Source organism: Acanthisitta chloris, unplaced genomic scaffold (genome assembly GCF_000695815.1).
Source record: "Acanthisitta chloris isolate BGI_N310 unplaced genomic scaffold, ASM69581v1 scaffold5320, whole genome shotgun sequence".
Taxonomy (NCBI): domain Eukaryota; kingdom Metazoa; phylum Chordata; class Aves; order Passeriformes; family Acanthisittidae; genus Acanthisitta; species Acanthisitta chloris.
The window spans coordinates 367-16,427 of record NW_008651022.1 but is presented as its reverse complement, the minus strand read 5'-3'; the positions used below and the strand labels follow the sequence as shown (position 1 = coordinate 16,427).

General features: G+C 48.3%; 1 protein-coding gene across 1 annotated transcript in view; it reads left to right on the top strand.

The window, feature by feature from the left end:
• The window catches only part of CEP170B (centrosomal protein 170B), a gene marked incomplete at both ends in the record, with an annotated part of 26,521 nt that overhangs the window by 10,373 nt on the left and 87 nt on the right, over nt 1-16,061 (top strand). The window contains 6 exons of the mRNA XM_009071314.1: nt 3,568-3,669; nt 4,041-4,517; nt 8,814-9,571; nt 11,894-12,082; nt 12,276-12,384; nt 14,208-15,903. Of these exons, the coding sequence (XP_009069562.1) occupies nt 3,568-3,669; nt 4,041-4,517; nt 8,814-9,571; nt 11,894-12,082; nt 12,276-12,384; nt 14,208-15,903 (3,331 nt within the window). The remainder of the gene's footprint in view (nt 1-3,567; nt 3,670-4,040; nt 4,518-8,813; nt 9,572-11,893; nt 12,083-12,275; nt 12,385-14,207; nt 15,904-16,061) is intronic.

Genomic DNA, 16,061 nt, shown 5'->3' with positions numbered 1-16,061 from the left:
GATTCTCTCCTCCATCCCACTGGTGGGCACTGAGTGAGTGGTTCTGTGGGGTTTGGTGGCTGCTGGGGTTAAATCACAACGCTCTTCTAAAGCCAGGGAGATTTTACTCTGACTCATGATCTGGCCCCTTTCAGCAGTAGCCAGGAACGAGATGCCTCTGTCACTTGATAATGTTATTCAAAATGCAAATTAATATGGATGCTCAGTGGAAACATTAATTGCTCTTCAAATACTGAAGCTGTCCCCGAATAGCAAGATACTGACTCCTCAGCTCTCCATCTGTGCTTTTTGCAGCTTTCAAATGAAGTTCCAGCTAATTGTGGAGGCTGGGAGAGGAAAGGAATAAACCCCCTCACACACATGAATGTGCAATTTTGTCACAGATGCTGTACCAGGCAGTGCAGGTGGGGCCACATGAGCTCTGTCTCGTGGGGCAGGAGGAACCTTCTGCTGCCTTGCAGTGAGTGCAGCACAGCATCTCCCACCCTGGTGGCCCCAGATCTATGCTCTCTTTAGGTGCTCCTTGACATGCCCTGGGGTTTTGGCTTTGTGCTAGCTTTTGTCAGAGGGGCAGTTTGGGAAATTTCCAAGCTCCTCCTAGTGCTCAGGGAAATTTGAGCCAGCAGGAGAGCTGGCTTATTATTCTTTATAAATCCTTTGGCTTTCCTTCCTTCAGCTTCTGTTGCAATCCCAGAGTTCCCCATCAGCAGAAAAGACCTGGCCAAAGCCTGATTTGCTCCCCTGGCTGCCTTTTCCCTGTAGTATAAAAGCTCCTGGAGGACAAAGGCTCCTGTGTTCAGTACACAGGTGGGACACAGATCCTGGGGCACTTTTTGGGAAGACATCTGTCCTGCAGGATGGATGTGAGCTCTCTTAGCTCACTTCTGCCCCTTTGGACACAAAGTTTTTTTGGAACAGATCACTGGAATCTTCTAGACTAGGAGGCCTTTGCTATCCTGTGATAGTTGCTCAGGAGTCAAGCTGTAATGAGGCAGCTCCATGCAAGGTGCAAGCAGGAACAGCATCCATGCTTGGGAAAGGAGCTGATTGTGCAAGAGTTGAGTGCAGGTGGTCTTTGCATTTCACCTGTAGGGTAGTATGCTTGGCATTTGTCCCACCAGCAGCATAAAATAAACAACTGATGAGCTTTCATAACTGATCCTATTAATCTGAGACAGGTAGGTTCTCCTGCCATGGCTGCAGGGAGAGGACTAGGGGGAATGGTCAAGAGTTGAGACAGGGGAGAGTCAGATTGGATGTGAGGAAAAATGTTTTCCCTGTGAGGGTGTTCAGCACTGGGATATTGCCCAGGGAGGTGGTGGAGTCACCATCCCTGGAGGTGTTTCAGAGGTGTCTGGAGCTCACAATGGAGGATCTGGCTTAGGGGTTACAAGTACAGTAGCAGCTTAATGGTTGGACTTGATGATCTTAGAGTTCTCCTCCTAAGCACTCCCAGCACTGAGCCTTACTGACCCTCCAGCAGTTGTCCTCAGTCACTGATCCATCTGGTCCAGGTCTCTCTGTAGAGCTTTCCTACCCTTAGGCAGATCTACACTCCCACCCAGCTTAATGTTGTCTGCAAATGCACTAGGGTGCTCTCACTCCCCACGTCCAGATCATCAATAAGGTTGTTAAACAGGACCTGCCCCAACACTGAGCCCTGGGGAACATCACTAGTGACAGCCCCAACTGGACTGAGCTCCATTGACCATGACTCTCTGGGCCATCAGCCAGTTCTTTACCCATGCAAGAGTCTACCCAGCCAAGCCATGAGCAGCCAGTTCTGGCAAGGCACGACCTTGTGAATAGGTTTTTGCTTTTTCCCTTTCCTGTGAGTGCTTTACCCATCCTCAGTTATGAAACATTGTTTGGCAGTTCAGTTTATCATGGTGAGAAATCCTTCCTCCTTTGAACTTTCAAAGGCCTCCCACATAATAGGAACAGGGTTTATCTTCCACACACTCCTGGCAGAGAGGGGAGTAATGCTTCAGCCTCTTTTGATCCTCAGTGTGAAGGGAGGCTGCGTGGTTGATCCTGGAACATGAAAATCTCTTGAAAAGAGCCTGTGGGCTGCATCTGTAAGGCAAAATTTTTGCTTGTGGATTGTCAATGTGTGAATTTATAGATCTCCAGAACTATTCTGGAAAGCAACCATCTGAAGTAGTGACCATTGGGTCTGTGTAGCTTTAGACACAGCAGCATAAAACCCAAAATCTGGTTTCTTCTTTTCTTGGACTTCTTTAATTCCCCTCCTGACTTCCCTTAGGTTAACAAGTCCTTTCTGCCATGCCCCTGTGAAAGCAGGGAATGCAGAATTGCCAGGCTGTTTGGGAGCTGCTTTGCACAGAGCAGTGTGTGGTTGGAAAGCCACAGGCCAAGCAGCAGCTGGCAGTGGCAGCCCAGCTATGGCTCTAGAGCTGGATCCAACCTTTAAGACATTGCTGATGGCTCTTAGGGGTAGAGGCAGAAGCAGCTAACAAAGCTGGAGCTTAACCTCAGCCCCTGACCTATCCTGGTGTTTCTATCACATCTAGATGCAGGAACAAAAGCTCTTTTATTTGCTTCTCTCAAACCATTATGAAAACACAATATTAACTACACCACAGGTAAATTGGGGTGTATTCCTTTCACTTGTTGCATAAACAGCAGCAGCCCAAAGGCACTGCCGAAACAGAGTCTTGTTTTGTGGGATACAAAACAAGAAACAATTGTTTCTCCTTTGGGTACCAGTGGTTGCAGTGAAGCCTTGGTCTTCCATTCCGTTCCATCCTCATCTTCACTGAGAAAATTCTCTAAGCCTGATTCTTCTGGGGGAAGCTTCTCCAGAAGAAAAACCTCTGTCCTGCAATGGAATCCACTCAGTTTGCTTGAAACTTTAGAGAGCAAGAGTTTTCTGCTTCTCTGTGAATGTTCAATGAGATGTTTTTACCATTTTTCCTCCATTTGTAATGCCCCAAGAATTTCCTGTTGTGGAATGTGTGTCACTTAGAGTAGGAGTGGTGAATTGTGGAAAAAATCCCTGGCTTCAGAACATCCAAGGACATGCTGAGACAAGAGAGGGCAGAGCTAAAGTCTTCCCAAATAAGATGGGCAAAAAAAGTCTGATTTTTCACCTGAATTGCAAGTGAGTTGCAGACAATGTTGTGGTTAGTGTTTTGTAGTGTGTCCTGCCAAAATTCTTCCTCTTTCTGGGAATAATGAGGCTGTGAATAACAAAGCCTGAGAGGTAGAACTATGCAAACCTCTTGGAGTTCAACAAAATGAAGTGCAAGTTTGTACATCTGGGTCAGGGCAATCCCAGGCACAGCTACAGGTTGGGTGGGGAAGGAATTGAGAACAAGGGAGGTGGACTCAGCATCTTGCAGCAGAATGTTAGTAAGAAGAAAAGGTGGAAAAAAACCCGCTGAACATACTATTATGTCTAAGTTGCTGTTATAACTGTGATGCAACAAGTTCATGATCTCCTTTGCTCTTGCTGTTTTTTCCTTTCTGGCCTGTAGTTGACTTCTGTGAACATGGTGCCTTGGTGTTTTCTGTGTCAAAGTATTTTGCTTATTCTCTTCCTAGAAACGAACACTTACCGCACCCCTCTGTACGGACAACCCTCCTGGTGGGGGGAGGATGATGCCAATAACAAGGAGGACAGAAGGCAAGAGGAGCATTACTCAGGTAATGGAGGTGCTCTGGGGTGGAAGAAGGTGTGAGACACAAAACTTCTGCACATTTTTGATATTTACAGTGATAGGACCCAGGGAATGGGCTGAAGTTGTGTCAGGGGAGGGTTAGGCTGGAGATTAGCAACTGGTTCTTCTTCCCCCAGAGGTGTTTGGGCACTGAACAGCTCCCAGGGCAGTGTCACAGCCCCAAGGCTGTCAGAGCTCCAGAGGTGTTTGGCCAATGCTCTGAGGCACAGGGTGTGATTGTCAGGGATGTCTGTGCAGGGCAGGAGTTGGACTGGATGATCCTCAAGGTTCCCTTCCAACTCTGATAATGTATTGTGTCTGCATTTAAGGTTTAATTACCTTTTTTTTTTTCCATAGAGAGATCAAAAGAGATAACTCACCATGAAGAGGAACTGAATGGGAATATTACCACTTACAGAGATGCCCAGGATCAATCTGTGTTTGCCTTTCGGAGGGAGCCAAGTTATTTTGAGATTCCAACTAAAGAATTTCAGCAGCCATCAAAATCTCCAGAAACACAGGTCCATGAGATCCCAACGAAGGATGTGGATGCTGTAGTAGCCCCTGTCGTGCAGAGTCATGCCTCTTTCACCATTGAGTTTGATGATGGTACCCCTGGTAAAATCAAGATCAAAGACCATGTCACTAAATTTTCCCTCAGACAGAGAAGACCATATAGTAAGGAACCAGCTCATACAGAAGTGATGTCAGCAGAGAGCAAAGTGGCTGACTGGCTTGTCCAGAATGACCCAAGCTTGATGAGAAGGCAGTCTGCAGGAGATGATGTGTACAGTACCAAGAGTGACCTGCCAGTTCATGTGAGGACACTTAAAGGTGAGTGAATGTCTTCTCATGTGGACATAGCTCTCTGTTGGCCATGCAAATGCAGCATAATTATGGGAGAAAACCCTTCTCCTGTCCAGGAGAACTGGACTTAATTACCTCTGCTCCAAATTTGCAAGATGAATATTACTTTAATGTTTGTTCATGGTTTTGAATCTGGCTAGCAGGCTCTTCACCTGGCCTTGGAGTCACTTGTGTTGTTGGCCTGGGGGGACACTCTCATGTGACTCCATCTGTAATGGCAGCTAAGCAGTAAGAGTGGCTGAAAAAGGGGTTTTGATTTTCAAATGTCTAAAACAATTTCCAGGAAATCAGGCAGGTTGGTAAACACAAATGAATTTTCTTCTCTTGGCTTCTGCTAGATGATGGAATGACTTTTCTTTCTAGCTGTAGTCCAGAAGAGGTTAAATGTGATCATCCTGATGGCTGTAATGACCACAGTCAGATGACAAAAGGTCCTGACAGACTAGTGGTAGAGTTGAGATATACATGATCCCTAACAGAGAAAGTTATTAGGTCTTCGGCAGAAGTTTTCCCTGTGAGGGTGGTGAGACACTGTCCCAGGTTGCCCAGGGAGGCTGTGGCTGCCCCAACCCTGGCAGTGTTCACAGCCAGGTTGGCTGAGCCTTGAACAACCTGCTCTGGTGGGAGGTGTCCCTGCCCAGGGCAGGGGTTGGGGCTGGATGATCTCTAAGCTCCATTCCAACCCCCAGAATTCTATGAAGTTGTTGTGCTTGTAGAAAGTTTCTCCTCTTAAACTAAAGCTTCTCTGAGATCCTGCTCTATTTAAAAACCTAAGGGTTCACAGACCTGTGTCCTGCTAAGTGTGTCACTGTGAGGAATTCTTTGGGTATTTCCAAAGGTCTGAGCTGTAGCTTGGAGCCCAGTTCTCACTGCAGCTGGTGGAACTCACATGATTCTCTTGCAAGGTTTAGGCTTACTTGGGTGTCTCTCTTGGGCCATGCACTGAGCAGGTAGGAGGGGGCCACTGATTCCTGCACTCTGTGCCTTGCCTCTGCAAAAGCTCTTGTTTTTTACTGCAGCTGTAACTCATGAAGTTATATTTTGGTTACCAGACCTACTTGTGCTTGAGGTCTTGCTTAAATGAGAGCACTATTTGTTTTCCCTTAAAGGAGTATTTGCTTGGGCCTTGTTGGAAAAAAAACCCCCTCTTAGTATGAGGAGTTTTACCTATTATATCTCCAAGTTGCTGGTTTGGGTACATATTTTTGAGAACCCCATATGGTTAGATGGTTATATTCAGCCATGGGATTTGGCATGGCATGGAAATGGAACTGTTCTGCTATCATTGCTCGTTTCTAGTTTTTCCCGATAAGGGAGAGTGTTGGGGTGTCCTACTTGGTTCTTTAGGGTCTTATTTTCAGTCTATTCAGACTGTGGGATGGAGGGTTTGTGGCTGTGGTTGGTTTTTTTGGTTCTTGTGGTCTTGTATTTTGTTGACTTGCTGGAGAACCTTGTCAGGGATAGAAATGTGCGTCAGTAATTTTATTCTTTGTTCTTGGAGAAAACTAGAAAGTTGAGCAGCACACAGGAACACTAGGCTGGCTGCACTTTCCTCTCTACAGCCCATATGGCATGGGAAGAAGCTGAGGTAATTTAGGGTAGTTTGCATATCAAGAAATGAACTCTTTGGACATTTGATTAAGACAAACAGCGTTGGTGGCCTGAGGAGTTTATCCACTTGTGTTTTGGCAGAGGACAGAGTGTCATTTACCTGTGATAGCTGTGGAGCATGTTCTTCTGGCAGGGTTAATTGTTGTGAAGATGTCTTGGAGCCTACTGCTGGCTGCCTTCCAGCTTTGGGTCTTCAGGATCAGAGATCCTCACTGATGGGGTTCATTAGCCAGGCTGGATGAGGCTTTGAGCAGGATGGTCTAGTGGGAGTTGTCCCTGCCCAGGGCAGGGAGTTGGGACTAGATGATCTCTAAGGTCCATTCCAACCCCTAAAATTCTATGATTAGTAATATGTGTTCACTTCCAGGAACAACGTCGTGAATGTAAAGCTTAGTATTGAGACTAGAGAGTTCAGGTCTTAGCACCTTGAGAGGATGTGCGTGCTGTTTTGCTGGGACATCCATGTGCATGGTGGATGTTTTCCTTGTGTCCTCAGCAAGAGTTCTTAGCCAAGACCTTTCATTTAACACCTTTCCCTTCCAAGGGTGAAGCTTATGAGCCCTCAGGGCACAATGCAAAGTTTGCTGGCTTCCCTCACGAGGCCATTAGGAAACTCTTCACAGAACTGACTCCTAGGTTGCATGGATGGTTGAATTAAATTGTTCACAGTTAACTCAATGTAATAAATGGTCTTCATCCATGGGTCTGGAGAACTTGCAAAGGAGGTTTGTGCAGTTTTCCTCTCAAACACGTGGTGTTTTGAGCCAGTGTATCTTGCTGCATGTTCCAGTCTGGAGCGCAGAGACCTCTTTCCCCGTTCTCCCAATGACAGGTTCCTGGTCGTTGACTGAGTCGTGTTCTGTGCCATCACACCTGTTTCCTTCTGCAAAAAAAGGTTTGTTTTTGTTTTACTTTGACCTTTTTGTTTTCATTCTGACTTTGTTTTATTTCAACTCACTTTCTGAGAGGCCTGAGTTAAGGTGCTGAGGGGCAGGCACAGATACAGAGACAGGTGTAAAGATGCTGGTTGCTAACATAAGTTACTAACAATTGAGAGCAGCAATGAGGAGAGGGACTTGGGGGTGATGGATTAGAAACTCCCCATGAGCTGCAGTGTGAGCTCAACCCAGAAACCAACCCAGGCCTGGGCTGCAGCCACAGGAGTGTGGGCAGCAGGGCAAGGGAGGTGATTCTGCTCCTCTGCTGTGTTCTGGTGAGGCCCACGTGGAATCCTGCACACAGTTCTGGTGCCCTCAACATTAGAAGGACACAGAACTGTTTGAGCAAGTCCAGAGGAGCCAAAAAGTTCACAGCCAGGTTGGATGAGCCTTAAGCAACCTGTTCTGGTGGGTGGGAAGTGTCCCTGCCCAGGGCAGGGTGATCTCTAAGGTCCATTCCAGCCCCTAAAACTATGATTCTTTAAGTGAAAATAATTATACACTTAGTTCAAGCTTAGTGAACTCTTAAGTAATGATTTAACCTTTGCTTGGCTGGTGACAGGATGGTGTATTTCTTAATGTCATGGTGTGATTATTAAATCTCTAGGAAAAAGAATCCTGCAAATTCACTTTTCTGCTAGCCTCTGGTTTATCTCCCCCTTGTAGGGTAACCTGGATGCTCAGAGATGAATCTACTATGTACATGGAACACACTGACCTGCTCTTTCATCATGGGAATTTGGTTTTGTGGGATTCATTGTGGGGGTTTATTTACTGCTCCTGTAGAGATATTTCTGCTCTGTAACAGAGAGAACCTAGCAAGGTGATTTTTAAAAAGTTAAGTTAGATCTTCGGCAGAAATTTCCCTGTGAGGGTGGTGAGACCCTGGCCCAGGTTGCCCAGGGAGGCTGTGGCTGCCCCAACCCTGGCAGTGTTCACAGCCAGGTTGGCTGAGCCTTGAGCAACCTGCTCTGGTGGGAGGTGTCCCTGCCCAGGGCAGGGGTTGGGGCTGGATCATCTCTAAAATCCATTCCAACCCCTAAAATTCTCTGATTCTATGACTACAGTAATTGAGCAGAACAGCAAAATCATGTCATCATTTTTATTTAAATTGAAAAAAATTATATGCCTAATGGTATTAGTTATCTAAACCCACCAGTGTTACATTAGGTATCTAAAACATTAGGTATCTAACCCAATCAGTATTACTCATGAGACTGAAATTATTTCTTGAGGTTTTTTTGAGTAAATAATTAACTTAATAGCCCACAGGCAGTGAAAAGTGGTGTCAGGAGAGAGCTACTTTGTCTTTTGTTTCTTCTGATGGGATGCAATGTCCCTGGAGTTGTTTAGTCCTATAGGGGAATGGGCTGAAGTTGTGTCAGGGCAGGGTTAGGCTGGAGATTAGCAAATGGTTCTTCTTTCCCCAGAGGTGTTTGGGCACTGAACAGCTCCCCAGGGCAGTGGGCACAGCCCCAAGGCTGACAGAGCTCCAGAGGTGTTTGGCCAATGCTCTGAGGCACAGGGTGTGATTGTCAGGGATGTCTGTGCAGGGCCTGGAGTTGAACTAGTTGATCCTCAGGGGTCCTTTCCAACCCCAAATATTCTGTGCTGCTTTTCTTCCAACTAGAATGCTAAATCTCAACTGGGAAGTAATGACAGGGCAGCCCCAACTGCAAACATGCAAGTCAAATGTGCACTCCTTTATTTTTAGGCCATCGGCACGAGGACGGGACGCAGAGCGACTCCGAGGACCCTGTGGCACCCAAGGTGGAGCAGGAGGTGACCCCGGGCAGTGATCGTCCCATGGAGCAGACCAGGCTGCAGCGCCAGCTGCGGCGTGACCCGCACGAGATGCTGCACAACAAACAGGCCTTTGTCATCGAGTTCTTCGAGGACACGCCGCGCAAGAAGCGCTCGCAGTCCTTCACGCACAGCGCGCACTCCTCCCAGAGCGATGCTGACCCCAAGGCCAAGGTGGAGAAACGCAAGAACACATCCCCGGCCGAGAAACTTGGGAATTCAGCTCCTCCATCCCACCTCGCAGCACAGGTGGGGAAACCCAATAACAGCTCCTGCAGTGCCCAAAGAACCAGCTCCTTCAAGAGGGAGAAGACGGAGGACCGGATCAACTCTGCATCCTCCTCTGCTTCAAGAACATCAGGCAAAATGTATGGGAGTGTTGGGAGGAAGTCTAAGATGGCTCAGGATTTTATGGCTGAGTACTTGAGGGAGACTGCGCAGCCTGGGAAGCAGAGCGCTGAGAAACCAGCCCCTCTGCCCATGCCTGTAGCTCCACGGGTGGTTATATCATCAGAACCAGAGTCTGCTTCTGCTCCTTCTCCGGAGGTGAAGTCTGCCCAGGGCAGGAGGAATGATGAGGAAGACAGCGTGAGCGAGACAGGCACATACACCATTGAGACGGAGTCACAGGATAAAGAGGTGGAAGAAGCACGAAAAATGATAGATCAGGTAAATGCTGATGTGAGGAGAAATGCTTTCCCTGTGAGGGTGTTCAGCACTGGGATGTTGCCCAGGGAGGTGGTAGAGTTACCGTCCCTGGAAGTGTGTAAGAAATGTCTGGATCTGATGGTGGTTGAAATCCTCCTGAGGTACCTATCAGAGAGGAAAAGCCAAATGAGTCCAGCACCTAATGTCATGGCTGGAAGTGAAAAGAATCAGCATTAAGAGGCAGCTGGATGTGGCACTGGAGGATCTGGTTTGGGGTTTAGGGGTTCCAGCAGTGACAGGTTAATGGTTGGACTTGATGATCTTGGAGGTCTCCTCCAACCTTGATGGTTCTGTGATTCTAGTGCTGCGTTTCTGTGCTTGGCTGGTGGGCTGAGGGCTGAAGGCTTAGGCTTCCCCACCTTGTGCTGGAGAGCCTAACTTCACGAGCTGTTGCTGTGAAGGATTGCTCCTCTTTGAATTGGGCTATAGTGAGGGGTAGAAAGTCATCCTAGGTGAGCTGTGTTAAGGATAGGCCCCAACAAACTGGGAGTCTGGTCTTTAACAAACCCCAACAAAACAACAAGGTTACAAACAAACACAGAGCAAAAGAAGCCAAGATAAGCCCACAGCAAAGAGCTGCCTTGCTTCCAAACAGGATTTAGATGCAGAAGCACAAGAGTGGGCTTGCCATCTGTTTAGAGGAAAGGCAACACCTGGAGAAAGATCAGGCTGATCCTGCTGGGGCTGGGAGCAGCTCTGCTGTCTAGGACTGCTCCCAAGCCTCTGCCTTGGCATTGCTTCACCTCCTGTCCACTGGGAGAGATGGGATCTGCAGCCCATCACTGAGGCAGCATCCGGTGGTAGGCCAAAAGAAATGCCAAGGGCTGGTGCTCTTGGTTGTGCACAAGCCTTAGTGTTAGGTGTTCCTGTGCTTGGCTGTGCCTGGTTGTGTGCTTGCTCACCGGGCAAGCGGCAGCTAGCTGAGATAGAGGAGGGTGTGGTGTAGGGCAAAGGCAATCCTGGATGGATCTCGACTTGTTTGGATTTTGCAGAGTGCAGGATAGCCTGGAAACAACAGCCCAGGCAGGAGGGAAGCTTAAAAAGAACCCACCCAACTAAGCAACCACAGGGCAAACAAAAGCTTGGCTGATTTGCAGGTTTAACTTCCATCTGCGGTCCATTGTGAAAACAGAACTGGCAAGTTGCTGTGAAGCTTTGGTGAAATGTTGTCAGGAGGATGGTGAGAGTTAAAGGAAGCCTTAATTGAACCTGGCTTTAGAGCTTTGTGTACAGTGTTCTGTGAGCCTGAGCTTCCTGCTTTTGTTTATTTGTTCCATCTGTTCCTTGCACCTTGTTTGAAATGTGGTTGGGAGCTTTCAGGACATGGTGTTTAAGCTGAAGCAAGGGCCTAGTCCTAATGTGAGTTGATGAATTGTTCTGGTGGGGAAATAATAGGGAAAACACCACAAAAAGAAATTATTTCTGGGGAGTAGTCTCAGCAGTGATGTGACTTGGGCAGGTGAACCACCCAAGTTCTGCTCCTGACTCTGCCATAGGCTTGGTACAGTGCAGATGTGCCACGTGGGAAACAGCTGGTAACAGCCTCAGGCTTTCTGTCCAGGAAGAGATGAATTCTGGGCTTGCTGAGGTTTTGAGGTGTGTCTGCTTTTCATTCCCCCACCATGGCACACACACTTTTTTTAACGAGTGAGAGTTCTTTATGGCTATCTCTGCCCAGCCAAGGCACCCTCCGTGGCGGGATCTTCTCTGAGCTTCTTGTAGTCAGGGAAGAGAAACAAGGCATGGGGCTTGGTCTCCCCCTTAGGAAGACCTGTTTAACTTCAGAGGGCATCTGTCCAAGTGGCTGAAACAGCCATCTCAGAGGTGCATCCTTTCCCAGGTCCTCGTGTGGCAGTGCAAGGCTTGGCTGAGCCCACTCACTGTGCAGCCTATGACAGACTCTGGGATGGAGCTTTGCCATCTTTTCTTCCTAATTCTCCCATGAATGAGCTGGTAAATAGCTTTCCTGACACTCATCCCAAATTGCTCAGGGCTGAAAAGGGACTCATTTTCAGTGAAAGTTGCTCCTGTTGCAGGCAGAAGTAATGAGGGAGAGAGGAAAGGTGGGTGTGAGTGGAACCCTATGAATTAGTGTATTTAAAGCTGCTGTTGTGGAGTGCAGAAGGAAATTATTTGCATAGTTCATATGGAAATGTTGGCAAGTGTTTCTGGCCCTTTGAGATCATAGTTTGAGTGTGACTAATGTTTCATGAATTGGGATTTTGGGCTAATATGTTTCTGTTTTCTTGGGGTTTAATCTTTCCCATGCAAACACCTTTGCAGGTTTTTGGTGTGCTTGAGTCACCCGAATTTTCCAGGATCTCCTCAGCCTTTAGACCAGTAATTAAAGGTGAAAAAGATGACTCTGGTTCTCAGCAGCATCTGATCAGTGAAAATGGCACTAGTCAGAAGTCACCCTTGCTCCAGGCCTTTTCCTCAAAAGCTATGAGTGGGTCTCAGGCTGAAGCTCAGGTATGTTTGGTCCAGGTGGATTTGCTGGGGTGGTGAAGGTGTAGATGGTGTTTTCTGTCTGGATGTAAATGTGATGTGTATCTTGATTTCCCTTTGGAGGAGACAGTGTTGTGTGTATGAGAGGAGAGATTTTGTAGCTAGGATTTCATTTGCAAACCCTCTCTCTGACTTCATCTTCCTCACCTTGTTCTAGATGTCTGCAGCATCTCAGGGGAGTCAGAAGTGGGTGTCCAGGTGGGCAAGCCTTGCAGACAGTTACTCTGACTCTGGATCTGTTTCTGGGCAGGGTGATGGAAGTGCAGGTAAGTCTCATCTGACATTGCTGTTGGAAGGTAGCTGAATCTACAAAAAGCAGAAATGAAGGGTTTCTGTGCCCCTGGCTGTGCCTTATTTTCTGTTTCAGCTAGTGTGTTGGGGATGGGAAGGACAGAGTAAATTGTTCCCAGTGGGTTGAAGATGGAGAGAGCCTCTGGTTTGCATTTCAGGGTCATCCAAGAGGTTCTTAAATGTTAGCTTTGGCATGACCAAAGGGTACCTGGGAAGGAGAAAGATCCTAAGGCTTTGGGTGTTAACCAGCCCTGAGTAGTGATCCTTTAGACTACCTTGAGATGCCAGATGAAAACTGCTTGCAAGTTGCCCTGGAGTTAGTTGCCAGCTTGTGGAGGAATGGCTATGCGAAAAGGGACATGATTTCCTTGAAGCTGACAACCCAGCTTGTAGTGTGGTGTAAGGCCTACAGCAGCTGTGACTTAGCCTTGAACTGCTGATAAGGAGCGAGCTCTGCCTGGCAGAGCTGGCTCTGACCGGCTCTGAGTCCGGTGTCAACAAGCTCCCTGGTATTCCTGAAAACATCCTGGAATGTGGACAGACACCTGCTTGCTCCAGTCATAAGTTTAACCTGGACACTGGGACAAGGGCAATAAACCAATCATGTATCCGCTGCGCTCGCGTACTCTGTGTAAATGTCTATATATATGTTGTAAGTACTAAGAATAAAGGAGAACGACCATACTCATATTGAGACTCATCGTTACTCCAGGTCCGGATCCCACTCCAACATCAGCTTGTGATTTTTGTGTGTGCTTCCCCTGTGTCTGGCTGTGCTAAGAACTGAGGCTGTTCTGGGCTTTGCTGTCAAGTGGCAGGTTTGAAGTGTGGAGATGAGCATAGAAAACACTCTCTGGAGGGGAGAAGGGAGGTGGGAGGAGATCAGACTCCCATCCTAAGTGGGAAGACACCTTACAGACCCTGTGGTCCTCATGGTGTGTGAGAAAAGGAGGAAGGTGCTTTGCTGGCCTTTGTAAATGTTATGGCAAGAAAGTAATGACAAATATTTCCAACTTTTTTGGTTGGAAATACTTGTCATGACCTTCTTGCCATCAACAGCTGTAGATAGATAGATTCACTCAAGATTAGAAGGAACTTTTGTTTCAGAGGTCATTGCCGCTGTTTTCAAACTGTGTGAGAACCTGACTCCTGTAGTCCCATAGTCAAGTAACCAGTTATCCTGGAATTCAAAGGCAGTATCAGGGCTGAAGTCCTGGGCATGGGAGAAACAGAAGTGCTCTATCTGAAGTGTGTCCCTGCTGATAAGCCCAACCCACTCTGGGGCAGGGGGCTCTAATTTAGAGCCTCTTGGTTGCTACAGGGTCTTCTTTCTCCTGGGTCTTTGCTGTGGGATAGGATTATAGGAGAGCTTGTGTTATGAAAAATGCCATCTGTGGGTGATGTTGTGTAGAGTGGCACTGAAAGCACTGCATCACTGATGGCTTTTTGTGCCATTCCTGTGGCCTGATTTATGGCCAATAGGTGCCCTCAATGTCATTAGCCTCTGTATGCTTGTACTGAGAGGTATATGATGGGAGAATGACTCTGAAATCCTGCCTGGAGAGAGGGAATGTGTTGAGGAGAGTGATTCAGCAAAGGAGTTAGGTATAATGTCTGTATTGATAAACCTGAGGGAGCAAGGACCAGCTCTGTTGATATTGGTATGACAAACAAACTCCGAAGCACATCTTGTGAGTGTTTTTGTGGACTTAACATTTTGCAGGATCAAAGTCTAAAGAAAGAAAGGAGTGGGTGTGGTTGTACAATAGTTGATTCTTGTCCACTTGTCTCTCTTCAGACAGCAGTGTAGCCCCAAAACCTGGGGAATTAGAAAACTCTGCGCCCTCAAGAACAAGACGTCTTCTTCCCCAGCTCCCACCGAGTGACAAAGCTGACAGCCCCACACACACAGTCCTGGTGTGCCAGGAGTCCTACTCTGAGGTTTCTAAGAGGACTGTGGTGAAGGACCACGGTGTGGAAGCCTTTGGAGATCCCAGCAGCCGCCTCTTCATCCAGGAGGACCTGGATCCAGATAGCCTCAGTGATGCCAGCAGATCTGACGATGGCTTCAGCACGGAGAAAGGCAAGAAATACAAGGAGAACAACAAAATTCTAGAGCAGATGGGGGAAGACAATAGATCAGAGAGTAGGCAGCCAGGAGCCTCCCGTGTCTCACACGTCAGAGCTGTGAGTGAGCCAATTTCCACTTCGTTCTACATTGGTGATGACAGCAGTGATGTGGGGGTTCCCTCTAAGCTCTCTCTGAGAGCAGACAAAGACAGCAAGGATCAGGAGTTTTCCTACAAGTGTGCTGGCACACCAGTTCCTGGAAAGCAACCGGTCAAAGATGTTAGTGCTTACATAAATACAGCGGGGAAAGTTGTTATTTCCCTTCATCAGAGTCTTCCTCAAGACCAAGAAAACACGTCAGGAAAAGAAACAGCGTCTTTTGTTAGACAGGAAAGTTTTACCAAAGATAAATCAAGCAGTGGTGTTCCCCAAAATAAACTCCCACATATTTCAAGTCACCCCCTGCTGAAAGATTTAGAGACTGTTCGGTCAACTCGTATGGACTTCGGTCAGGAGACTCACCTTCTCCTTAAGGATACTGAAACTGCCTTGGCAGCACTGGAAGCCAAATTACTTAGTCAAAGCCAACAGCTGGAGCCCTCAGAAACTGCTGGTCAGCTGGAGGACTCCCTGTCCGGGGACTCGGACGTGGACACTGCCAGCACAGTCAGCTTGGTGAGTGGCAAAAATGTCCCGGCGAGCGCCCCGAAGCGCAAAGCGGTGCCAGGCCTGCAGAAGGAGAAATCCTCCTCCACACCTTCCATCCAGGACCAGTGTGGGCAGCCCACTGCTCGGGACAGGCTGACAGAGAAGAGGAAAACACAAGCCCCAGAGGCACCAAACCGTGTGGAGGCCACCAAACGCTTCCAGATGAAGCGAAGCGCTGGCACTCGAGGGTCACTTGACTTCACAGACGATGAGAGAAGTTCCAACTTGCCCTACTCGCCGGTCCCTGACACCGTCGTGTCTGACCACGAGCACACCCGGCCAGTTCCCAGAAGGAAACCTTACACTCAGGCCACCAAGGAGGACCAGAGCAAAACAACCTCAAACGTGCAGAAGATCCAGCAGGTTCTCACCCGCTCCAACAGTTTATCCACCCCACGGCCCACGAGGGCCTCCAAGTTACGCCGTGCCCGGCTGGGAGATGCTTCGGACAACGAATGTGTTGATGCTGACAAAACAGCCTCCAGCTCTGAAGCCACCACTCAGGGCCCCAAGCCTGTGGAGGCCAAGAAGCTGTCCCGGCTGGACATTCTGGCCATGCCAAGGAAACGGGCAGGGTCCTTCACCGTGCCCAGCGACTCGGAGACCGCGCAGGCGAGGACAGGGTTCTCGGGCCGCAGCGCCGATTCCTATCGCAAGGCAGGAATGCTGACAAAACAGCCTCCAGCTCTGAAGCCACCACTCAGGGCCCCAAGCCTGTGGAGGCCAAGAAGCTGTCCCGGCTGGACATTCTGGCCATGCCAAGGAAACGGGCAGGGTCCTTCACCGTGCCCAGCGACTCGGAGACCGCGCAGGCGAGGACAGGGTTCTCGGGCCGCAGCGCCGATTCCTATCGCAAGGCAGGAGGAGCTCAGGG